Genomic DNA, 24,983 nt, shown 5'->3' with positions numbered 1-24,983 from the left:
CTATAAAATTTTATAAGACAAACTTGCTAAACCAAGAACAAACACTTGCAGAAGTTATTTTTTCAAGAGAACTTGATAAACAAAAATTAAAAGATTGATTTGTAGATGGAAAAGTTCTTGCTGTTGTACTCTCTTTGGCGAAGAAAGTATACCAAAGTCAGTGTTGTCTCTTGTTCTTTCTTAAGTTGTAATATGCCATTTCAATTTTTAGTTTTTTGAGTCTTATCTTTAATAGCAGAATGTTATATAATCAATTATCTGAGCCTTCAGATTGAACTAAATAAATAGCTAGATTTGATGCCTAAATTTAAGTCAAATTCTTAAGTTAAAATATCTTCTCCAGTAACTAATTGATTCATATTATAAATAACGACACCTAATACATGGCAAATTATTATGGGATATATGAATATGTGACTTGACATACTTATATAATTTAAGTTTAATTAGGTGTTAGGTGTTAGGTGTTCGCTAGGTGTTGTTGATTTATTGTTGTAATCTCGTCCTTATATAAGCACTTGATTATTGTCTATCACAATATATCTGATACCGATCAAGAAGCTTTAATGATTAAAGAATATAATAATTATCTACCAAACAAATTCAACTGGGATACATTGCATGCATGGTTTGGTAAGTGTTTTTTCGGAACTCTAGGCATTGCTTCATATGAGTTGATGGACGAAATGAGTCGGCAGCGATCCCACTGCCTCGTGCCGTAAAGATGCTCATGACTATGGCTGTGATTCAAGATGGCTTGCCTTGCTTGGACAATGACGATTTTCGAAGAGGCAAGCGTGCAAACCGCAAGATTTTCGGTGAAGCAACCACAGTTCTTGCTTGTCAAGCTCTGCTTTGTCTTGCCATTGAGCATATCTCCACCAAGACCAAAAATGTTTCACCTGACCGCCTTCTTCAAGCCATCGTTGAGATATGCTCAGCACTTGACTCATAAAAAGATGCTGCGGGGCAGATCATGGATATTACGAGCGAGGGAAAAGAATTAATTAGCTTGAGTGAATTGGAGCTCATTACGCACAAATGCGGGAATTTTGTTGAGACGATCACAGTTTCTGGAGTTGTAATGGGAGAAGAAAATGAACAAGAGATAAAGAGATTGAGGCGTTTACCAAGAATGGAAAATGTGTGGGTTTGGCGTATAAAGTGAGGGATGATATCGTTGATGCCATTGGATGGGGAAGAAAGCTGGGTGGGATATGCTGCGAGATAAGGCAACATATCCAAAGCTGGTGGGTATCGATGGGGCTAACAAGTATGCCATGGAGCTGCTGGCTCAAGCAAATCAACAACTTGCCTACTTCGGTCCTATAAGGGCTGCCCCACTATACCATATGGCTGACCTCATCGTTACTCGACTGTATTATCTTTACTCGAATATTTTAATTACTTTTCATGTGATTAAAAAAGAAAAACCAGTTAATAAAATTTTATTAGTTGTGAAATAAAATTGTTAAATACCAAGCTGCTTGATAGTAATCGATAATTCACAAATTCAATAGCGCCTCAATTTTAGATAAAAATTCCAATTGTTTTTTTGGGTTATACATGCATGCTGTTTTAATGGAACTTGTAAATCAAAACTATGGATATATCATATATATTTACCCCTCGCATGGGGTTTAGTTTCTACAACTAATTAGATTCTTGTAGCCTAGATTTTTAATTTTAATTAATGTGGCTTCGGAGGAGGAGCAGCAGAAAACAGACTGGAGAAGAGTTTCCCAGCGAGCACTTCATTTGCGGCATCAGATGGATGAAATGCATCCCAAAACACATAATCCTCTCTATTGCTGCATAACTTTGAGTTTGGCAAACACAATCCACCAACAGTCGTGTCCACATTGCAGCATGATGTATTTGACACCTTAAATCCTGCAACAATTGATAATCTGTTAGTGTTAATATATAAACTCGCAAAGAATCCGGTTAAGTGACTTCGTCTATCGTATCATAAGCAACTGGATATATGACTTAAATTTTGTAAACTTCTATGAATAGTATTGAAGTCGTACCGTAAGCAGTTGGGTGGTCGATTAAATCGTAGACATCGGAGTATGTATCCGCAAACAAGAATTGTGCACTGGGGAGGCGACCATTGAGAGTTTCCACAAGCTCTTGTGCTTTGGAGTTAAATTCTTGAATCCATTCATTGACTCTCTTTAAGCACTGGCCTTTCTTTGATTTCACCCTCTGTGAAGGAATGCAGCCAAGTGGCCCTAATCCATGCATCACCAGCTTTCTTGCTCCCAGTTGGTAGAGCCGCTAATTAACACAATAATATTGATTAATAATAATCAATCTCTTCAAGCTCTTATTAAATTAATTGTACGAGATGCAAGAGCAGTGTATATATGCATATATATATATATATATTCACCGAAAATTGTTGGTTCAATGTTGATATCAGGAGTTCAACAAATTCATCATGCGTGTATTGCAGGCCATCTGCTAAAAATGGTTGCAAGAAATTGTTGACATAATCGTTACTGCCTGCAAATGTAAACAATAATTAAATTAAATAAAAATGAAACAGATATTTTCTACTGAAAATCGATAAGAGAATGATCAAATTAAGTAACTTATATGCCAAGCAACTAAGAGATGGGAGTACCAATTCCAACAAAGTACATGGCCTCATTGCAGAGCTTATTTGCAGCGTCCTCTCCTATTTTAGACCTGATTGTTTCCTTAGTCTTTTTGAAGTAATTGATCTGATCATCGAACGATAATCTCTGAATCTACAAAGTAAAAAACCAAAAAGCACAAAAAATTTAAACTAGTTAGCTACGTAAAATAATGAATAAACGAAGCTGTATATATATATATATATATTCAATAGCATCGAATTGTTAATAAAAAATATTACGAAATATGTTCCGGTCTCATTGAGAATCCCTGCTCCTCCTGATGCATAATTCACCCCTTTAAGAAGCTCATCATCATTCTGTGACAAGGAAAGATAAGGCGGCGGCGACGGAATTCCAAGCTTTGCAGCTGCAAATAATTTAATTTAAAAAAAGACATACATAATGTGAACTTTTTCAAATTAGTTATAATTGGTATCGTACATATAGGTTCTTTAGGGAGCCTCTATGTTACATTGAATGTACCATACACAATCAATAAGAACCACATAAATTGTGGGACCCATATAATTGTGTGGTTCTTATTGGTTGTGTATGATACATTCAATGTAACATAGCAAAATCCGGTTCTTTAATATAAATTTGAAATAATGATTAAGAATTACTATATACATATTATGTCGCCGATAGTCCTTCCATTGGTGAATCTTCCGGTAGCTTGTTGGCCGGAAAAATCAATGCCATACCAAGGATAATCTGATCTTGCTAGTGAATACTGAAGATGATTGTTGTTACCAACTTCTGTCAATGAGTCTCCAAACACAAAGGTGACTAATGATGAACCCGAAACACTTGGTGCCGTTTTTGTGGAGACCAACAAGATAGCAAAAACCAGCCATTGCATTGCCATTTTCCCGACTAAATCAATTTAAGTTCCTCTTGATTTGGAGCTAATGAAATTGGTGGCGTGCATAGATTTTATATAGATAGAGTCGTCGTTAGTAGCAGTATAGTGCATGCAATTTTGGTCATGCCCAGTTGTTCAAGTTTGTGCCTGTTAGGTGATTAATTTCAAAACCATAGAGAGCGAAATGGTACTGTCAGTATACTGTGTGCGTGCGAATTGAGCTGATGATTTTGGTGGTTAATTAATGTTGTGTCACTGGGCTTTAGCAGTTGGCCAACTCACTTTATGAAGTCATCACAGTTAGTTGTGTTAGGTTTTGGCCTCGGTCTGTGCAGCGACTGACAATGGCATATCTATATATATATATATATATATATATATATATATATATATATATATATATATTAGTTATTTAGTGGTTCCCATCTTAAGTATTAAACTCTTCAACTGCAAGCTACATCAGAGCGATTGCCGCCTCTTCACTCAAAGTATGTGCACGTTCTTTCTTGATTTGCTAGTCTGCTTTTGATTATTACTTAACTAGAAAATAGAACTGCGATTCACGCAGTTTTGAAAAAAGAATTTAGTATATATTATTTTTTTTCTTACTTTACACTTGATGAAACTGATAAAAAAATATGAATTGATTTTTTTAAAGATGAGGCAGCCTTATAAAAAATAAAAATAAAAAACTATTAGCCAACAATACAAATAAAGAAGCAACGCAAGATAAAAAAATAAAATGAGAGAATATATTATAGAGTGATTTTATTCATTCCAATTGTGTATGTACAAAATAAAAAGATGAGCTCTCCTTTTATAGTTACATAATCACTCCATGAAATTAATGAAAAATTATGGATCATAATTCCTTGTGAGATAGTGGGAGTTATAGGGAAGCTAAATGTTGCTAATGGGAAATAGTGAAGAGACTAAGAGATATATGTTATGAACATCTACATTTATTTTAATAAATTCATAATACTCCCCCTTGGATGTTCATTACAAAGAATATGCCTCATTAAAATCTTTACATAATTGTTATTGTGTAATAACAATCAAATTAATTATGAGAAGATGAAAAGTCAAATTTAAAAGAAATTTTTTCTATTTATTAGATAATAGAGAATATACAAAGATGAGAAATGGTGATGCCACATCACCTCCTCAAGTCCCAACTTTATATATATATATAGATAGATAGATATATAGATATATATATATATAGATTGGAGTATGTAATAATATTAAAAACATATTTGATTTTAATTTTTGCAATGCCACGTCTCCAAGATTGGAACCTCAAACATATGAGAGCATCACTAAAAAACTCGTTTAATTTTTCTCTTCAAATATTTATTCATTTATTTATATAGTAAATAAAAGTGTAAAAATGTAAATCCCTTTTTTCAAAAGACTTCTCAAATAAAAATAAGTTTATTTTAATTAATTTTTTGACCAAAATAATAACAATATTATAATATTTCTCTGCCTTAAAAAATGATAAGATAAAAAATAATATAATATTACATTAAGAGTTTTAAAATATTTTTCAAATAAGATATTGCTTCTCTCTCTTCAATATTTTTAGAAATCTTTTTATTTATGTGGCTCTTCAAATGAGAAATATAATTTTATTTGAAGAGTTTTTTTGTGATACTTTAATATCCACCTCTCTATGATAGCGTTTGGCATGAATTTATGTCAAATCTTCCTACAAACTAATAACTTGGCCCACTACATATATTTATTGCATTATGTAAACATAGGATTACCTCTAACATAATTCTAAGTCTAAACCAATTTAGAAGTTTAGGATCTTTTTTAAGAAGATAATCTACTATTCCTTTAAAATTCGAACTTGAATAATCAGTGATACCCCCAAAGACTATCTAGAAAAAACTTGAAATCATGGGAATCATCGCACCAATATATGTGATATTTTTTCAAAAGAAATTTTTTACACCCGTGATGTTATATTTCTTAACATATGCCCTAAATAGCAAAGACCAACTTCTTAGTGAAAATGGACATCTAGAAGCTCAAATTTTCCTAGATATTTCATTTAGTAAAAAGAAATAACAAAGAATGCTCGTAAGTGAGGAAACACGACTAGAAGTCTATAACGCGCACTCATTGATACAAAAAGCTTTTCTTATCTTTGGACACTCAAATTGCTATATAGGTAGGTCTAGCCATCTATATTGAATGGGGAATGTTCTTGGTATAATAATATTTATTTATTTATTTACTTGTTCCGTGTTTGATCTGTCTTGTTACATCTTAGATTCTGGAATACATAACACACGCTTTAATAATTAATCATAGATACTGCTCTTAATTTGTTGAGAATATTGTTTTACAATTTGTACAATAATAATTATAAATGAAAGGAACAACTAGCAGCATTCTTGCTTCACGACAGCATATTTGTAAATAATATTCCCTCTTTTTTTTTTTTCATTCAATTAAATATGATGCATGGGTTGCTTCGCGGCCTAACACTACATTCTTGTACGAAGAGATCTCGTTTCTTTGAGTTATCATCTTCATGTATTTAAAAATTGTGTGTGTTTTTTTTTTTTTTACCATTGAGCTTTGCTTGAGTGGTGAATCTCTGTCCTCGCAATCTGTGTAGAGTTAATTTATAGTCTTTTTCCCCACGAAATATGAATGAAGCAGAGATATCACTCGTTTATGAGGGTTATTTGTATAGATAAGTACTTCATAAAATTTAATTTAATATTATAAATTATAATTTTATATCTGATTATAAATATCAGTATAATTATCTATCGTAAGTTATGAGCTAGGCTGATGAGCACTAACTATAAGAAGATGACACAGAAGAATCTTTGGAAGATTTTCATACGGTCGGTCCAGCAGCATCCAGCCTGTTGTCTTGTTGCTTTTTTAACGACCTTTTTAACTGTAAAACGACTGCTCTCTCTCTCTCTCTCTGGGGGCTTCGTCAGCTTTCTTTCATGCCCAATGTCTGATTCTGTATTTCGGTAATTACAGTTGTCGCCAACTGAAACATGCATCATGCACGTGTCTCTCTCCTTTTCTTTGCTGCTTTGTAACGCCTCATTCACTGCTGTTTCTTTGCAGTCTTCAAATGTTTATATGTATATTCGGGAACAAAGATATTGTAAACATCAAAGAAAATACCGGGCACCAATATTTAACGACTAAATAAATCAACAGAATCATGTAAAAGATTTAATAATTAACTTTTATTAACTGTATTTTTTAATTATAACATTACAATCGAACTAAATTGAGAGCACAATAAATTCATACAAATACAATTATAACATAATCCACAAGTTTACGTGCGTAATTAAAAAAACAATATTATTATTGATATATTTGTATATCAACGTTTTAGAAAATACTTTTCTAAAACAATTGGCGCTCAAACGTTCTTAAGAGTGAACTCAATAAAGGTCAGCATATATTCGTCTTTTTTTATTTAATTATTTTATTAAAAAAAGGACTCCATTAACCATAAACAGAATACTCTTATTATTAACGATCACGATCATGTTTCCACACGCCAAAAATTTTCAAAAGTGCAGAGTAGCTTCTCGTAATATAAAAATAATTAATGCCCACTCAAGATTCTCCATTTCAGAGCCCAATTAAATTAAGCAATCAAATTCAAATACTGCAAGCAAATTAATTCATGCTCCACTCCTCAAGCTAAACCGCGCGCCCGCACGATCGCCAGCTTTGCTTTGCTTACCTTACCATAGTCCTCCACTCGCATCATTTTTTCACAGCGGCATTTCAACGAATATGTCAGTTTCATGCGGAGTAGAATGCGTTTTCGTTCTGGGTTTCGCACGCTGGATGTGGAAACGCTGCACCCATGTCGGCTCCGACGACAGCGCCACCTGGCCGGCCGCCACGGCAGAGGAATTCGACGCAGTCCCACGCGTCTGTCGCTTGATATTAGCCGTCTACGAGACCGACCTCCACAACCCCCAGTTCCCACCAGCCGGCGGCTACAAGCTAAATCCAGATTGGGTCGTCAAGCGTGTGGCCTACGAACAAACCCTCGGCCGTGCGCCGCCGTACTTAATTTACACCGATCACGATAAAAAGGAAATTGTTTTGGCCATTCGTGGGCTGAATTTAGCCAAAGAGAGCGACTACAAGCTGCTATTGGATAACAGATTGGGAAGGCAGATGTTTGATGGCGGGTTCGTGCATCATGGGCTGTTAAAGTCAGCGCTTTGGCTGTTGAATCAAGAGGGTGACACGTTGAGAAGGTTGTGGGAAGAAAATGGCAGACAATACAGCATGGTGTTTGCTGGGCACTCGTTGGGTTCCGGCGTTGCGGCGTTGCTGGCTCTGGTGGTGGTGAATCATAGAGACAAATTAGGCGGGATACCGAGGAATAAAGTGAGGTGTCATGCAGTGGCGCCGGCTAGGTGTATGTCTCTTAATTTGGCTGTCAAGTATGCCGATGTTATTAACTCTGTAATTTTGCAGGTACTTTTAGTTACAAGGTTTTTTTTTAATTTATTGCTTCGTGCCGTTATGGTTAGTAATTTGACGTGTTAAATGCTTCATAGTCAAGATTGTGAGTCTTCCATTGGGGTTTATATGTGTTGCTATCAGTTTTAAAATTTGTGGACCATTATGTATAACCATTGTAAGTATACTGTGTTAGAATTAGAAAGATTGGACTTTTTTTTCCCTTTTTGTGTTGAAAGACAAACTACCTATGCTTACATCAAATTTCAAATTTGTAATGGTGAGTTTTTAGATTACATTTGGACTCGAGGCTGATGATGACCTACTGTAAAGAAACCCCGACATTAGAAGAAAATGATTTTCTGTGATTGGATTGTTGTTTAGGTGTATAAGTCCTTGAGCAGAATGTAGTGTATGCCGATTTAAGACCACATGTGGTTAGGTTTTCAGTTACACTTGTGGATTGGTCATTTTACTGGATCTCCACTTGGAGGTATGAGACATTCAACGCTGTGAAAGTGGTGAGAAACTTATGCTTGGAGTTTTGGTACAGCAAGAAGATGCATACAAACAGGAATGATATGCATGTAATTGCACTTCAAAATAACTAGGCTCTGAAATGCATGGCATATTTAACCAGTGTATTTAGAAGTTTACTTACCAAATGGGAATAAGCTGTTTCATGCAATGAAATCTAAGTCCATGGAGAGGAGCCAAGTCTTCTCAATCCAATTGACAGATCGGAATCAGTAAATCTTATGCTGGACAATTGTATGTGCAAAAGCAATTTACTATCTTACTTTCATTAGTTTATTTCTGAACCTGCCAGTCCATGATTGCATTGATTTATTAGAATCACTCCACTGGGTCAGATTCTTGTATAATCCTTAACAGGATCTTGATAACTTTATCCAGGATGATTTCTTGCCAAGAACACCCACCCCATTGGAAGATATTTTTAAGTCGATCTTCTGGTTAGTGTTCTTCTCTTGACATATCAGAAATGTTCTTTTTTTTTTTACTTTTAAATTTTAATTTACTCAGTAGATCTTTTTCCCCCCTTTTTTTGAAACTTATTCAGTAGACTTGGTGTATTATTATGATTGTCTCTAAAACGAGGCCTTGATGTTTTGGCAGCTTGCCCTGCTTGTTATTTTTGGTCTGCTTGCGGGACACCTTCATACCAGAGGAAAGAAAGCTCAGAGATCCAAGAAGACTTTATGCACCTGGACGGATGTATCACATTGTAGAGAGAAGATTTTGCAGGTAGCAGCACACTCAACTGATGTTTAAAATTGCCAAATATTCGGCTGCTGCTCTTTGAGCCACAAGTTGTTTTTGTCTTTGATGGCCTCTGGATATTAATTAGTTTCAGTAATAATTCTTACGGTTATTAGTTGTGTGTGATCATTGCTTGCCTAATTTGCTATCTCCATTCATATGCTTTGGTTTGGGTTTTACTTCTAACCACCTGCATCACTTTTTTTTTCTCTTTACTGTAAGTTCACATTAATATGACCCATATCACCACTCAACGCCGTATTTTCCTACTTATTAAGGGAATTAAACTCTCATTGATTGACACTCCTGCCTGTAGGAAAGGGTCATTACTACAACCATTGTGCTTGTAGGTTGAACTCTGTAGTCATGATCTTGCAAAAGTTTCGGAAAATCAAATACATTCTACCTTGGAAGATTTTCAACACTTGTATACGATAGAAAATTGTCCTCATTACTAGCGGAGCATTTGTCTTTTTTAATTCTCAGCCAACTATTCTGTTATATACCAAGGTGATGACAATTTGGAAACAATACATTGAGCTATACACCAAGTTTCTTACTAAATTCTTAGAATTGACGAAGTTGTTCCATTTAATTTGTCTACTCCTTGTGACCGTTAAACTTTCTTTTATATTATTGGTACATTTTCTCATCTTCAAGGACAATGGTCGTGCAATACAGTTTTGTCTGTCCTAAATCATGCTCCATGCCATATATGCAGATGTGGAAGGTATCCTCCGGAGGTCAGGACCGCAATTCCTGTGGATGGAAGATTTGAACATATTGTCTTATCTTGTAATGCCACGTCTGATCATGCAATTATTTGGATTGAAAGGGAATCACAGAAAGCTGTACAAGTAAGTCTTCTCCCTTTGTTAAAGATTTATGGCCTTTTTTAATTCACCTTATGGTTGATATAAACCAGCTTTTTCATTTTTCTCAGAAAGCAGAAAATAAATGACAGGTGGAAATTACATTTTTAGTGCATCACCATAAGTGTCTGTATATACTTTGTCAAAGTATATATTGATTTTGAAATTTCAAGTAATTAACAATTCTGTTGGTTTGCATTTACCTTTTGCATGAAGGGAAACTTCTTTTAGGGGTGTTTTAGTTTTCCTGCTTTGATCAAATCACTGATAACTGCTGACATTATGAAATGCAGTTAATGAAGGAAAGCAGCCCTGGAACAATAACAACTGCTCCAAAAGTACAGAAATTCGAGAGGTTGAAGACCATTGAAAAAGAACACAAAGATGCATTGGATAGGGCTGTAAGTTTGAATATACCTCATGCTGTAGCCACATCGGAGGATGAATCCCATGAAGATGAGCCAGAACCTTCCCATGCCAAGAGAGAAGATGCCTCAGAAACTAAACAGAAGTCCAGTGGTAACAGCGCTAATTGGGATCAATTGGTTGAGAAGCTTTTCAAGAAGAGTGAATCCGGTGACCTCACTTTAAACAAAGATGCAGCTGCTTCCAAAGAATAGTATAGTAATTTTTTCGTTTCCCCAATTTTTTTTTTTTCAAATGCATTTTTTGGGTACTTGGATTCATCCCCGACTTTCTAGCTTATTAGAGTTTGTATATTTTGCCATGTAAATTGATCACGGATTGACGTACGCCTCCTGGCTTGTTGCCCTAAAGGGAAAATACTGACATAGAATATTGCGAAGAGATTGGTGAGGGTAAATACCTCAAAATCGTTGCAAAATCTTTGTCGTCTACATATCGTGTAAAAATACTGATTTAATTCTTTGCATGGAAAGGAATAAGTAATTTGTGTTCGACAATCAACTTAGGCCCGGTTATGCGAGCTATTCAAAAAAAAAAAAAAAAGTAAATTAAAAGCTATTAGCGTACGTTGTTCCTATTTTTGTGATAAATTCAATTCCAGGTACATTTATTTCATCCACCGAGTTGTTTTTGTTATGCGCATCGACAGCTTCCACTCCACACCATCTTGCTCGTCTTTTATTTTTTTATTTTTACCAAAACAGTCGCAAGTGTTATAACTATTTACATGATACAGGAGAGGACGAGAAAATAAGGGAAGCTCCCAGACAGAGCTTAAAATGCACAAAAGATATAAAATTTAAGATCGAAAGCAAACTTCCATAAACATCCAGCATCTTCATTTACACCACTCTAGCACATCTAACTATAAAAGGAGGCCGGCAAATGCATGAAGAAGAAAAACCAGCAAGGAGAAAATACCACGAAAGTATTGCAGTATTTGTACAGCTTACTGCTAACACAGACTAAAATACTAATTCAGTTCACACAGCTTGAAATCCAACTAAATCTGCATGGCTTCAGCATGGTAATTATCCAGTTCTTTGTCAAGATCATCAGCTGACTTATCAACTGGATTCTTTTTCCCCTGGCCACGGCCGCGGCCACGGCCACGGCCACCTCCCCCTCCCCCTCCCCCTCCACCTCCACGGCCACGGCCTCGACCCTGGCCCTGCCCACGACCACGGCCTTGGCTACTCCGCCTCAGACCCCCACGACGGCCCTGACTGCTGCAAGATCACATAAGACAAATAAATTGCATAACGACAATCATGAAAAACAAAGTGATTAATTAATTTAAACACTGAAAATCACACCACAGATAGCTCAAATAAGATATTAGAGCATAAACTGAAGACGGTACAGATTCTTCTATTCACCCAAAATTTTAGAATATAAACTAAACTTATTGCGAGATTCATCACCTAGACAAATGAAATAGGTTCAAGCTTCAGTCTTCAAGCTTAATCATATATGGTTGATTGAACAAAGGAGCTGGGTCAGCTGCACAAACTATTGACTCAACCCCCTAGAACTCTACCAAGATAGCTGCTCCAAAGTGGAAGTTCAAGCAAGACCCACAAAATGCAGAATTCCAACAAAAAGGGGAAAAAAAGTCTAATTGCATCAATGAACAAAGATACCAAGGGATGAAAAATGAAGACAATATCATCATCAATGGTCAAACTAAAACCTCGTGTTTACACTAAAATTGCTCGTCAAGCTGGAACCTAGGCACATCACAGCAAACAAGATAGAGCTTCACTGACCAGAGCCTAATGTAAACAAACAAGTATAAAGCCTTGTTTTAGCCAAGCAAACTTTAGCAAATACCAGAATGGAACCATTGATGAATCTTTCACCACAAAGAATTGTCTAACAAAATGATAAACACACAAATACACTATCATTATAAAACCATGCAGGGAATTCTAGATCAACATATAAGAGCAACAAGGTTAACTGACAAGACGCGATTTCAATAAATTGCAAAGAATTAAATGAAAAAACAAGGCAAGTTGTAGTATCTGTATCAAGAACTTACCCAGGTCCACGATTAATAGCCGCTGCACCTCCTGCATTACCTGATCCCGACCTGCATAACCTCAGCATTAGTAACATACACAAGGTGTTCCCACCAATAGCTGTCTGAACAACAGAATATGAAGTATAATTTCCAAAAAAAAAAAAAACTTTGTGCTAAAATATCAGAACCAAAGCAACATTCAACATTTAAAAATTCTCAGGACCAGAATAATTATAAATTAAACAAAATATTTGGATAGATGCCATATATACATCTAGAAGAAAAAAGTATCAGAAAGTTCAGATGAAAGTAGAACAATAATGGCCAGTGAAATTATTTATGGTCAAATGAAACAAAAGAAAAATAATTTAACAACAATGCTGTGGAACCAGTGAAAACACTCATAAATTCAAGCATGATTATAACAACTAACATGGTTGAAACTGAAAAAAGTGATATATCAGCTGCAGCTACATCTGAAAATAGAATCTAAAAAACTAACACAAAACAAATACTTCTAATCATATACCATAAAAGAGTACCAGGTCCCTGACTAAAACCTTGAATAGATATATGCAAAAGAAATTGCCAACAATTTCAATAATCAAACTATCAGCAAAATGGTAAGAAATTAAATCTTTACATACGTCATCACCACTGTCCTCTTCCTCCTTCCATTTACTCCAGTTACATTCACACGAGCTTGCAGAGGTATTTCTGCATTAGTTCCCACAACTTCAATCTTCATCGGTTTTCCATCCAACAGTACATTATTGTATCGCTTAAGAGCTGCAAATGCATCACTTCTTCTGGCATATACCACTTCAGCTGAACCCTGAAACCAACCAGTACAAGCTTTAACAACAGTGGCAGGCAACACAAGTAATATGCAAAGTCACCAACTATAACATGCACCCAGGAATTCCAAATTTGTCAAACTTATAAATGAGAGAATATGTAGCATATGAATTAAAGATATTAAGGTAAGATGCAGCATACAATTAAAGAACCTAACCCCTATAAAACAGAAAAGAGAAGTCATCCCAAAAACCCACACACAAACACAAAATTCAGTGCCCGAATAAGGGAGTTAGGGGATGAAAAAACAAGGCAGAAACAGAGAAAATGAGGGAGATATATTGAAGGGGGGAAAATATAGAAATAAAGAAAACCTCTCCAGACAAGAATATTTGATAATAGTTCTACATGCAAAACTTAGACTAACAGCTATGGAAATTCGTGGCCAACATTTGAAAAAAAAAATTTGAGCGATAATTTATTCAATGTGATACTCTAATAACGGTCCACTCTCAATGGAGAACAATTTCAACACTATATATAAGTGCACACCTTTGACAAATTTAATTATAATTTATAAAGCTAAACTGTCTTGGCCAAAACGAGAAAATTTGTAGTGATTTCATTATCCAGATCAGCAGCACTACAAAGTCGTTATTTAGAACTATAAAACAGTACAAGATGATAGATATCCTGCTGAACTTCATAGATGAAAAAACTTCACACGTAACAATTAAACTTTCTTATGCAATTCAAGGTTAATCTATAGCCATTACTTTTGACATATATCAAAAAATACATTATAAGAACCTCATAGAGAAAACAGTACATCAAAAGACATGAAATAGTCAAAGAAGGTTCAAGACCACAACCACAAGAATAACGGGGAGAACGTAGCAAAACAGGCAACAGAACTCACACTGGGGCGGCCATTCTTGTCAAAGTGAATGGCATATCGTTTCAGCTCGCCAATCTCAGAGAAAAGCTCCTGAGTTGCACACCATATCCATAAGAAAATATTCAGAATCCTTAACACAGTATTTATGATGAGAATGTATAGCAGAAGCTGTACCCTTATATCGTCATTGGTCACTCCAGGATGCAAGTTGGAAACATATAATTTTGTGCCAACTTCTATTCCAGATATTCCCGCAGCCCTAAGGCTATCCTCAAACAAATCATGCTGCCAGGGAAAGTTCCTGGTTCTGCGAAAAGACTGATAAAAGAAGCGGGAAAAGAGAACCGAGCCTTAGAAAAAGAAGTCAGCTTATGACAAGAAAACAAAATAATTCACCATTTTCAAAATCAAATCAGATATCAGAATTCCCAGAAAATGTGAAAGAAACTGGTATCAAGTAGAGTAGAATCCAGTTAGGCATAAAGCTCAAGCAAGCCCAATTACCACCAAACTGAGTTAATGGTTGGTAGATGGGAGTAAAAGATTTAACCCACTGCTTATAGATTGTTGCTATGCTATGGGTGAGAGCTCCAGTTCTGAAGTTAAGCGAAGGAAGCTCCTTTGCAAACAGGCCATGAACTAGAACAGTAACAGAAATCTCGCCCCGAAGAAAGTCCGAACATAGGAAGAGGATCCATCATAAGCTTCATGTCTAAACCACCAGCCATCAATCACTATTGAGATTGAAACTACATAATATGCATTATGAACGGGTACAGAGAACTCGTCCGCACTAATTCTTATGTGATGTTATGCTGTAGGTGAGCACCATTTCAAAATTTCATCTAATGAAGCTCCTTCACATAAAATGCTATGAAGTAGCATAATAACTTAATAGGGCATCAGAGAACTTCTGCATACATACATGAGATCTGATTGCCAAAATCCCATAATATAACCCTAACCCACAAGTAGAAAGAAATCATGAAGATAGTGATACAAAAGCAACAGGTTGCGATAATTCTATAGTGTCGGAGCCAAACAAGCCTCTGATTGTCAAAGTAACGTTAGAAATCCTCTTTGAAAATCTAAAACACTGTTAGAGATCCTCCCGTAAATGGGTTTCTTAATCTTATTAAATTCTCATCATACGCTTAAAACATCGACAGTTTTGAGCTTGCCTTGGCAATGGTATATGATGATGGTCGAGCATTGGAGAGAGGACCTCTACGAGCAGCCCCTGTCATTCTTCCACCACTAACACTACCACTTGGGCCACGGCCACGACCACGGCCACGGCGGACCCTGCCCTGTCCTCTTTCTCTCTCACTCTTTTTCCTGCTCTTTATAATGTCATCAAGAGACATGTCAACATGCGTAGCCATTGAATTTGCAATTCTTCTAGAGAAGAGAATAGCAAGTAAACCTGTAAATCAGGAAAGAAAGATGGAATAAGTATATCACCAAACATTATCATAAAAACGATCAACAATTATGCATGTTTCGAAAATGAAAAACATATCTCAAACAACAAACGTGATTTAATTTCAATCTGAAGTACAACCAAACCACGATTATGCGATTATTTTCGCAGAAGATGAAGTACTCAGTCCACAAAGTAATATCCAAAAGAAGACCAAAAATACGAAAATTGATTTTGTATAAAATAGAGAAAAAGTAGTAATTATTTTTTTTAACATGAGAGTAGTAATTAATTAAATGCAAATTATTCTAACCTGCCATGCAAGGCAACTCACAATATTTTTTTAATAATGACTATTTTTAAGAACTAGGAACCAAACCAAACATGCAGATCTACAATTTTGAAATTCCAAACGAAAACAAAAAGAATAAACAAATTCGACAGAGTCATATCAAACATTCATTCCTGAAATTCGGCACTCTCTACAATTCTAATTATAAAATAAATAATTAAAAAATTGTACAAAACACGAGCGTAAAAATCACAATTAATATTTCTGATCTGTAATTAAAAACAGAAGATAAGTACCTGAAAAAAAAAGGAGCAAAGCGTCGGCTCAACGCAAATTCAAACGAGAGAATATAATCGGCTCCGAGCTAACTCAATTATGGGAGATTTATGATTAGGGTTTGGGGATTTAATGCGGCCCTTTTTTTTTTTTTCCTTCTTTCCCCCTCCTTTCCTATATGTTATCTTGTTCTGCTTTTCTAGGGTTTCTGAGATTGGCTTTCGAGGAAAGCGGTGCAAATCATTATAGGCCATTGACTTGACCCTTGTGTCTCGAATTTATAGGCTGGATTCGTGCGTGGCGTCTTCCAATCACAGCCTCCCACGCCCCTTGAATGAAGGGCTTTTATGTCAATGGGACATTTAGGGGTGTGTGCTGCACGCTTGTGACAATATTATCATATAATTTACTTTTAAATTTTATTTATTATATTATTATTTAACAATAAAATAATTATTTAAATAAAATATTTGCACAATTGAGGCAAATCCTTTTGCATGCCACCGCATTGCACAAACTTAAGGGTCTCGGGTTTGTGTCATGCACTATTTAGGCACATTATGGTGCATATGAACCTTAAATTTCATCAAACATGTTATTGGTATTAAATAAATGTGAAAAACACCATAATGTCATTTTTTAAACACACCCTTAGTGTAAAACAATCCTTTATCTCATGTTTGGTATAAAAGAAATAAAGGTAGGATACTCACTACTTAATTTGCAACAATGGCAAAACTCTATTTATGGAGAATTATTAGAACATCACTAAAAATCTCTTCAAATAATTTTTTTTTAAATAACATAAGCAAAAAGTGTTCAAAAGAGCTCCAACAAAATGTGTTGTTGATGATCGTTAATGTACGCCGTGGTTAACTTGGAAAAACAAGCAGATTTTCAAAAATTTTAGTTTGGGATCTATTAAAGATTTAATTTAATAATTTCACATTTTATTTTTCAGTTAAAAAGTAAAAGTCACAGAAGACAAACTTTAAATAAGTCACACTTATCCCAATTTTTTAAAAAACATCATTTTCATAACAACAAAACATACGTCTAAACATTTATTTATCTAACCTCTCATAAAATATGGAACAATTGTGAAGTAAATTCAAAATGAGTGTCAACCAAGCTAAATCTACTACCATACAGTACTTGCAAAATTTAAAGAGTGATAATATATCTATAAATCTTATATAAATTTATTTTATACAGATTAATGTGATATGATTAAATTAGTTAAATTAAATATTTTTTTATATACATAATTTATTTTATTATTTTATATTTTTTTAATCAATTAATTAATATCAAGTCAGTTTGTAGAGACTTAATATCAAAATGAGGAAGAGTCAATTTGGGCCTGGAACAGTGGGCCTCCAAACAAAAGCCCAAAATGACCTAACTAGCGAGAAAACAAGTCAAAACAATCCACCTCGTCTGCGTATGCAGTTCAAACCCCAGCGACCAGCAGAACGCGAAAGAATCACTTCTCCTAAATCCTCAACGGCTGAAAGAGAGTGTCTCTGTTAAAGCTCACAAAATTCGTGCTTCAGCTTCCCGTCATCTCGCCATTTACAACTCTGATGGAAAATCTAAACATGGCGCTGGTTTCTTCAACGAGTCCCAAATTGGTCCTAAACTACACTAATTTCAAACACCCTACCAGAGGAATCACCGGACCCAGAAGAAGCTCAAGCCTTGCACTTCCCTTCAAGCTTTCAACTTCCAGGATTTCCGCTTCTGTCCGCGCTGGCCCTTATCAAAACGGTAACTTTCTCTTTTGTTTATTTATTGTTTTGTTTAGAAATTATTCTTGTTCATGTGCTGAATTTGAACTTCTTTAAAAAAAAATAAATTACAGGACAAGTGGGTGCTGGTGGTTTTGCAAGTCTGACTTCTTCTAGCGGTCAACAAACGTCTTCAGTTGGCGTTAACCCCAATTTACCAATGCCACCGCCGTCATCGAATGTGTAATTCAATTTTGTTATCATTTTTTTTTTCCTGAAGGTTTTTAGTGGGTTTGGATTTTGCTTTTGGTGTCGCTAAAAGGGCTTAAAAGATTTTTTCCCCTCGGGATAATAAGTATAGCCCTTTTTGAATTTAAGTTTTGGTATTTTTTGCGGTTTTTTTCCCATTTTCCTCAGAAAGCACCTTCAGCTTCTTTGCACAAGTAACTTTTGCTGCCCCCCCCCCTTCAATTTTAGGTGCTGCTGCAGAAATTGCTTAAAAAATAAATGCATTGTATAAAGCGCTCCCATACACACCATACCATTTGCTTAATTTAATGTTTTGTTTGCTGGTGCAGAGGTTCACCTCTCTTTTGGGTTGGAGTAGGGGTTGGTCTCTCAGCGCTATTTTCATTTGTGAGTGTACTTGCTTGTGGTTTCTTTAGTTTCAGCATAAAATACATTTTCAAGAAGGTTAATTTTCTTTTACAAAATTTGTTTATTGGTTTATAACAAGTTGATTGAAATGACAGGTGGCCTCAAGATTGAAGGTAAGTTTTCTCTTCTACTATTACAATGTATATGCTGTGTGAATTATTCTATTGTTGTTGAAGACAATTCTACTACTTGATGAAGCAATGGAAATAAGAGCTTCGAAGGCTAACCAGGAAGTGTGTCCTCTCTGGATGATAACTGAAGTTTGTTTTTGAACTGCAAATGTACTTAATTTTTTCTTTTTGTTTCATAATATGCTCTTTGGGAAAGAATAAGTATGTTTGTTGGCATTGAACTATTGCAATTTGTGCATGTACTGATCATGTGAGTACTCATGACCCTTTCTGTAATTCATGTTTTGCTATAATTCTGGAATACTACTGTCTGCATGGATCGGTTGAAAAGTGGTTTCTCTTAACTTTCTTACTTTTTAAGTTCATGCATTTAGCACTTCCACACTATATGTAGATCTGTTTGAACCAGAAAAATTTATGGAATTGACACTAGGGGACATACTTTTTGTGTTGCACTTACTTTTCTGACGTGGTAATTCCATGGCACACCCTGATACATGTAGGACATGGCTCTGACGGCTTCAAAATGTTTTTCATTTTTCCCTGTTCAGTGCAGTGCATGGATTTGTACCAATGACGGTTTTATAATGAGAGTTTACCATGTTTAACCGTATCTATCAGATCCATTTGTCATGTCTTCCTCTGCAGAGTAGCTGAAGGCTCTTATCTTGTGTCGCTGTAGAAGAGATTGGCTATTAATCTTATCTTTCTTTTTTCCATTTTCCCTCTTTTTCATTCTTCCAGCAATATGCCATGCAACAAGCTTTGAAAGGTATGATGAACCAGATGAATACACAGAATAAACCCTTCGGCAATGCTGCCTTTCCTCAGGGATCACCTTTCCCCTTTCCAAATCCTCCAGCATCAGGGCCTACCACACCTTATCCAGCTGCTTCTCAACCTAGGTTTACAATGGATATACCTGCCACAAAAGTAGAAGCTGCTTCAGCTACTGATGTGGAAGGCAAAAAAGAAGTAAAGGGTGAAACAGAAGTAAAGGAGGAACCAAAGAAATATGGTAATTAAGGAATCTTCCCTTGGCTGCTTATGAATTCAGAACATATTTATGCTTCCTTGTCAAATGGACATGCTTTTTCATATTCCTTTCCTTTTTGAAATTAAGATCTTATTGTGTCTGGCCATAGGTGTCTTTAGTATAGTTATTTACTAAATTTTTTGATAAATTATGCATTGGGTTTTAATCCATCTTTAATGTTTATAATAGGGGTGCAAGTTTCAAATCTGTTTTTAGACTGAAGCCAGATTTGTTGATCGAAACAGGAAATTATTTTAACATCCATTTGCAATCATGTCATTTTTAGAATAATTGATGTTTTATCTGAATTAAATCTTGTTCTAAACACTTGTGGATGTCCATCTTAATGTCTGATGTTTGCATGAACAAAGTGAGTCATGAGTGAATGATCAGGGTTCTGACTTTACATAGAAACACACAAGGACATGGTGTAGGTCATTTGCATATTTGGCGAACGGCATGAGCTAATGCAATATTTTGTTTTATACCTTTTATCTAAACAAATTTGGTTTATAAGTGATAAAATTAAAGAAAATTGTTTCATTTCTGGTATTTCATATATTTGAGATGTATTGTGTTCACTTGCAGTATAAAACTTTGATTTCACCTTGTTTAGATTGATGCTAGATACCCCTGCTGTCTATCTTGAGTTAAATTCCTCTATGCTAACTGTTGACCTTTCAGTCACTCGTTTATATTCTGCCATTTTAGTGTGCTTAAATGATTTTTGATAATGTTTCCTGTAAGAAATGCTGATGCAAGTACTACTTGCAGCTTTTGTAGACGTTTCACCTGAGGAGACATTGCAAAAAAGTCCTTTTGATAACTTTGAAGATGTGAAGGAAACAAGCTCATCAAAGGATGCCCAGCCTCCCAAGGTAAGTATTTGCAACCGAGCTGGTTCTGGAGGTTACGGTTAAAATAATTCTGTTAAGACTCAATTATTTCAACATTGTGTGAAGGATTCCCAAAATGGAGCTGCTTTCAATTACAATGCAGGTTCTCCTTTGGGGGGCCAATCTGCAAGTAAGTAAAATTTGATGATAGCATTGTTTCTCCCCTTTATTGTACTGCATTGTTTACTTTTTGTGGCATGATACAAATCTGCCACCTTCTTCTATGTATTAGTGAATTCTGAGATAGAGAGCATGTAGTTTCTGTTAGAGGCAATTTTGTATTATTCTTCATTAAAGGCATAAATTCTGTGTGTCGTTTTGCTTTTCCTGGTATCAATTTAACTTTTTTCAGGTAGATGTTATACACTTGGCACAATAACAGATAACTACGAGTTAGTTTCAGTTTTGTGGGGTAATAGGAGTTGGGTGGTAGATTTTAGCAACCTCACATAAACTTTTTATTTTATGTACTTTTTTCTGTATTATTTAATGAAACATTTTAAGCTTGTTCTTATATAAATGGACAGAGAAAGAAGGCAGGTTCCTAACAGTGGATACTTTGGAGAAATTGATGGAAGACCCGCAAGTGCAGAAGATGGTTTATCCGTAATATATCTTTGCTTCCTTCTATCATTTTATGTGTTCTAACTTTACAATTGTTTTGGTCTTGGCTCTTATATTTTGTGTTTCTAATTTTGATCATTGATTTAATCAGCATATGTGGATTTGAATTTAAACTTCCTGAAGATTGAAATATATACATATGAATTAAAATGTTATTTATCTGATTTCCATTAAGAAAAAGGCAAAAAAATGAGCTGCAGGCCCAGGGTTAAGAATTGGAATAGGAAGTAAATATGTTTGAATCCGAACTTTGTGCTCATAAACTCTGTTTATGTGCACCATGGGATGCATGTTTAAATATTTTTTCCTAGCTTGGATGCAATTTTAGCTCACTTTATCTTCCATACTCTTTTTTCCTAATTGTCACAAAATAATCTAATTCTATTCAATTTCTTGCAGATCACTACCTGAGGAGATGAGGAATCCTGCTTCCTTCAAATGTAAGTCATCCTTTCACGACACCTCTTTTTCTGAGAGGGTTGAATGTTGGTTTGCTTCTGCTAAATTTTGTGTAACGGAAAACTGTGTACATCAGAGTATTTTTCGTTTTTTTTACCTCTATCCTAGAAACCATTACAGAATTGTTTTGGAGGATTTAATTCTTGGTCATCTCTTTTGCATCGTATAATTGAGTTATGACTTTAGGGACTGATAATAATCTATTATTTCTGACATATAGACAGCATGGCATGTGTTGTCTAATATGTTCCAAGTCCTTGTTCCACCTTCAGATATAAGTTATAACTTTGCTTATTCTGGCATCATAGTGCTCATATCTTTTCTCCATCTGTTTGTTGAGTTTTGTGCAGATGTATAATTCTATTTTAATTGTGTATAATTTTCTTAATGTACACCGTTTTGGCTGTTGTGATTGCTTAACAGTGATGCTACAAAATCCTGAATATCGTAAACAATTACAAGAAATGCTGTAAGCTGATTTTCTCGATTCCTGGATTTGATTATTGCCTCAGGGAAGCTTTCTTATTATCTTTGGAGCATTATTTGCCTCATAGTTATCAGTGTATAAATCTCTTTATTATGAAGCACTGAAGTCATGCATTCTTTGAACATAGAATTTGCCTCATATTTATTTACTTTATTATGAAGCACTGAGGTCATGCATTCTTGAACATAGAGATGTTCAGTTAATGTTCTGTTTTCAAGTTTCCAATAGCTTTAGTATGAATACGTTGCCTGACCTCACTATATACCTTAACTTTCATGGCATTTAGTATAGCTATTGTCTATGAACTCGATAGTGGGTGGAGATGGAGAGTCTTAGAATGCCTAATATTAAAAGTTGAAACCTTTGTTTTTCTTTTTCTTTTTTTTTTGTTGGGGGGGGTTGTATGGAATTTGGTTCCTCCAGATTCAGCTTCTTCTTCACTGTTTGCTGCTGCCGCTGTCTTTTTTCTTCAATACCAAATCTGTTATATACAGACACTGTACTTTTCCTAAATGTTTTTTTAACTTTGCTTTCCTTGTTATTAATGGCAGTTACAGGCCACTGCTCATATTTCAACTTTCCCAACACCGTGCTTGTGATACTAATTATTGGCCCAAGTAGATAAATTGAATCCTGGATAGTGGCTCTGTGTGAACTTGCATTTCTAATTAAGTCTAATTTTATATTGTCCATCTGACAATCCCTACCCTTTAGCTCTTGGTCAAGTAGGCTGCAAATGTATCAATAAATTATTTTTTCGAATTGCCTGACTTAGTGAATCTAAATTGTATTTCCACAATTTATGCATGTTCCAGAGATGGTATGTGTGAAAGTGGTGAATTTGACGGCCGGGTGTTGGATAGCCTAAAGAACTTTGATCTAAACAGTGCTGAGGTTAAGCAACAATTTGGTAAGTTAAATTTGACTAACCTCATGCTGCTTTTTGTCAGATTATCACTGGGATAAGTCTTTGCTATTTGATTTATGAAATCGGTGGGCTACTCGGATTTCTTATTTCTGAGATTTTTTAACCCTTTTATGTGCTTTCATGACAGCCTGTAGATCGATTTGACATAATTTAGATCTCTTGCTTCTTACCTACATGGTTATTGATAAAACTTCTCATTACAAGTTAATTTGTTTTTTAACCTGTTCATATCAGTTTTATGTTTTAATGCTTTTTAGTTAATCATATTGATGTGCAGCAACATTTGAAAAAGATGGGGATGTATAAATATGATTTTCCTCTTTAAGAAGAGGGAAAGTGATTAACTCAAGTGCGTAGATATCTACACTGAAAATATAAACAAAAACATTAGGTTTTATGTCTCAATGAATTTAAGAAGTGACGTGAATGTCTTTTGTTTTGTGTAAAAAGTGGTCAAAGGCTTAAAGCACAAAGAATTATAGATGATTTGAGATCCCCTTTCTTGTCATTTTACAGAACAGATTGGACTTACACCTGAAGAAGTCATCACAAAGATGATGGCCAATCCTGAGATTGCTTTGGGATTCCAGAGCCCAAGAGTTCAAGCTGCTATTATGGAAGTATGTTGTCTTGAGTACTCAATTTACCCAAAGTTCCAACTTTACTCTTCTTTTTTCATTTTGGATCTTAAGTTATAAATCCTAATATTGCAATGATTTTGCAGTGTTCACAAAATCCCATGAACATCATCAAATATCAGAACGACAAGGAGGTATTTTCAGACTTTGTATGATATAATTCATTATGTCGTTTTATATATATGATATGCCACCTGGCATTGCCAAATCATTTTGCAAATCCCTTGGGATGAAAAAGTTGAATGCAATCTGGGAAGTGCGGTTTTACTTGCGTACGTATGTCGACTGACTACAGTCCCATAAATAACTAGGGAGACTCTTGCACTGAAATCTATGTTTGTTTTTCAGCTAGTTTCTTTTCTTCTGAACTATTATGTTTTTTATCTTTTGGATGGTGTCCAAGTTCGCTTGATAGTTCTGGCTTATTTCAAAAAAATCTCCAACACAATTTCAAGAGAATGCAGATGATAAAGTTAATTTTTTTGAAACTAAAATAGTGTAATGCCGCTTTTGGTCATTTAGTTTATCGGAAGTCCATTTAACTTGCTAATTTTTCTCTGATGAGACACTGGACTCATCCAGTTTAAAATATACCAGCTTAACCTTATGGATCACCACCTGAGCACTCTCACTGACCTTATATGTTAAATTCTGGTTTATGTTTTAAATTTTTTAATCTTCTATACTTCAGTTGTTTATATCTGATCTTCCGTAGATGGAAAATTTTATTTGATTTTATTCCTTGATTCTCAGGTTATGTCTGTTATAACCAAAATAGCAGAACTTTTCCCTGGAGTGACCGGTACATCTTAATTTTAGAGTTGACAGCTGCTGCTTTCATGGGCTTAATGCGTTCAGACACTTATTCAATCAAGCAACAGGGTATAAATCCAAGTACAGAAATGCATAGTTAAACAGACCAACTTTTTCCATGGCTAAAATTGTGGCAGTCTTGAGATAATCTTTCTGAAAACACATTATGTGATTTTTCAAGTTTTGATAAGGTGTTGATGTCTCTCGATGCTTTTTTTGTTGTATGGGGCAATACTTAAGCTTATACAGATATATTTTACATGATTTACGCATATCCTTCCGAGGAATACAGTA

The 24,983-nt window shown here is 35.1% G+C and overlaps 4 protein-coding genes and 1 pseudogene across 5 annotated transcripts; 3 read left to right on the top strand and 2 right to left on the bottom strand.

The window, feature by feature from the left end:
* The first annotated feature begins 477 nt into the window (after positions 1 to 477).
* On the top strand, positions 478 to 1,538 carry LOC112097409 (annotated as a pseudogene).
* Positions 1,539 to 1,690: 152 nt separating this feature from the next.
* LOC18039486 (GDSL esterase/lipase At5g37690) lies at positions 1,691 to 3,516 on the bottom strand. The gene is made up of 6 exons (XM_006430519.1): positions 3,279 to 3,516; positions 2,888 to 3,015; positions 2,633 to 2,759; positions 2,399 to 2,511; positions 2,034 to 2,283; positions 1,691 to 1,893 (listed from the first exon to the last, which is right to left on the bottom strand). Exons 1-6 carry the CDS (start codon positions 3,514 to 3,516, stop codon positions 1,691 to 1,693), a joined length of 1,059 nt encoding a protein of 352 aa, XP_006430582.1.
* A 3,492-nt stretch (positions 3,517 to 7,008) lies between these two features.
* LOC18038273 lies at positions 7,009 to 11,094 on the top strand. The gene is made up of 5 exons (XM_006430518.2): positions 7,009 to 8,013; positions 8,914 to 8,972; positions 9,136 to 9,264; positions 10,001 to 10,136; positions 10,445 to 11,094. The coding sequence occupies exons 1-5, from the start codon at positions 7,315 to 7,317 to the stop codon at positions 10,769 to 10,771; spliced, it is 1,350 nt and encodes a 449-aa protein (XP_006430581.1). The 5' UTR covers positions 7,009 to 7,314; the 3' UTR covers positions 10,772 to 11,094.
* A 274-nt stretch (positions 11,095 to 11,368) lies between these two features.
* On the bottom strand, positions 11,369 to 16,546 carry LOC18040081 (THO complex subunit 4D). 2 transcript variants are annotated; one of them, XM_006430517.2, is made up of 7 exons: positions 16,311 to 16,546; positions 15,481 to 15,725; positions 14,474 to 14,617; positions 14,321 to 14,389; positions 13,251 to 13,438; positions 12,622 to 12,672; positions 11,369 to 11,806 (listed from the first exon to the last, which is right to left on the bottom strand). In XM_006430517.2, the coding sequence occupies exons 2-7, from the start codon at positions 15,682 to 15,684 to the stop codon at positions 11,581 to 11,583; spliced, it is 882 nt and encodes a 293-aa protein (XP_006430580.1). In that variant the 5' UTR covers positions 15,685 to 15,725; positions 16,311 to 16,546; the 3' UTR covers positions 11,369 to 11,580. The 2 variants fall into 2 exon arrangements, with proteins under 2 accessions (XP_006430580.1, XP_024037260.1); XM_024181492.1 differs by having other exon boundaries at positions 11,369 to 11,803.
* A 1,174-nt stretch (positions 16,547 to 17,720) lies between these two features.
* LOC18038255 (protein TIC 40, chloroplastic) lies at positions 17,721 to 24,953 on the top strand. The gene is made up of 14 exons (XM_006430514.2): positions 17,721 to 18,060; positions 18,155 to 18,263; positions 18,599 to 18,656; positions 18,773 to 18,790; positions 19,553 to 19,826; positions 20,619 to 20,722; positions 20,807 to 20,870; positions 21,268 to 21,346; positions 21,764 to 21,804; positions 22,247 to 22,292; positions 23,126 to 23,220; positions 23,755 to 23,858; positions 23,963 to 24,010; positions 24,630 to 24,953. The coding sequence occupies exons 1-14, from the start codon at positions 17,877 to 17,879 to the stop codon at positions 24,687 to 24,689; spliced, it is 1,284 nt and encodes a 427-aa protein (XP_006430577.1). The 5' UTR covers positions 17,721 to 17,876; the 3' UTR covers positions 24,690 to 24,953.
* The last annotated feature ends 30 nt before the right edge of the window (positions 24,954 to 24,983 follow it).

This window comes from Citrus clementina, unplaced genomic scaffold (genome assembly GCF_000493195.1).
Source record: "Citrus clementina cultivar Clemenules unplaced genomic scaffold, Citrus_clementina_v1.0 scaffold_6, whole genome shotgun sequence".
Taxonomy (NCBI): Eukaryota; Viridiplantae; Streptophyta; class Magnoliopsida; order Sapindales; family Rutaceae; genus Citrus; species Citrus x clementina.
This window is presented reverse-complemented; position numbering and strand designations above follow the sequence as displayed.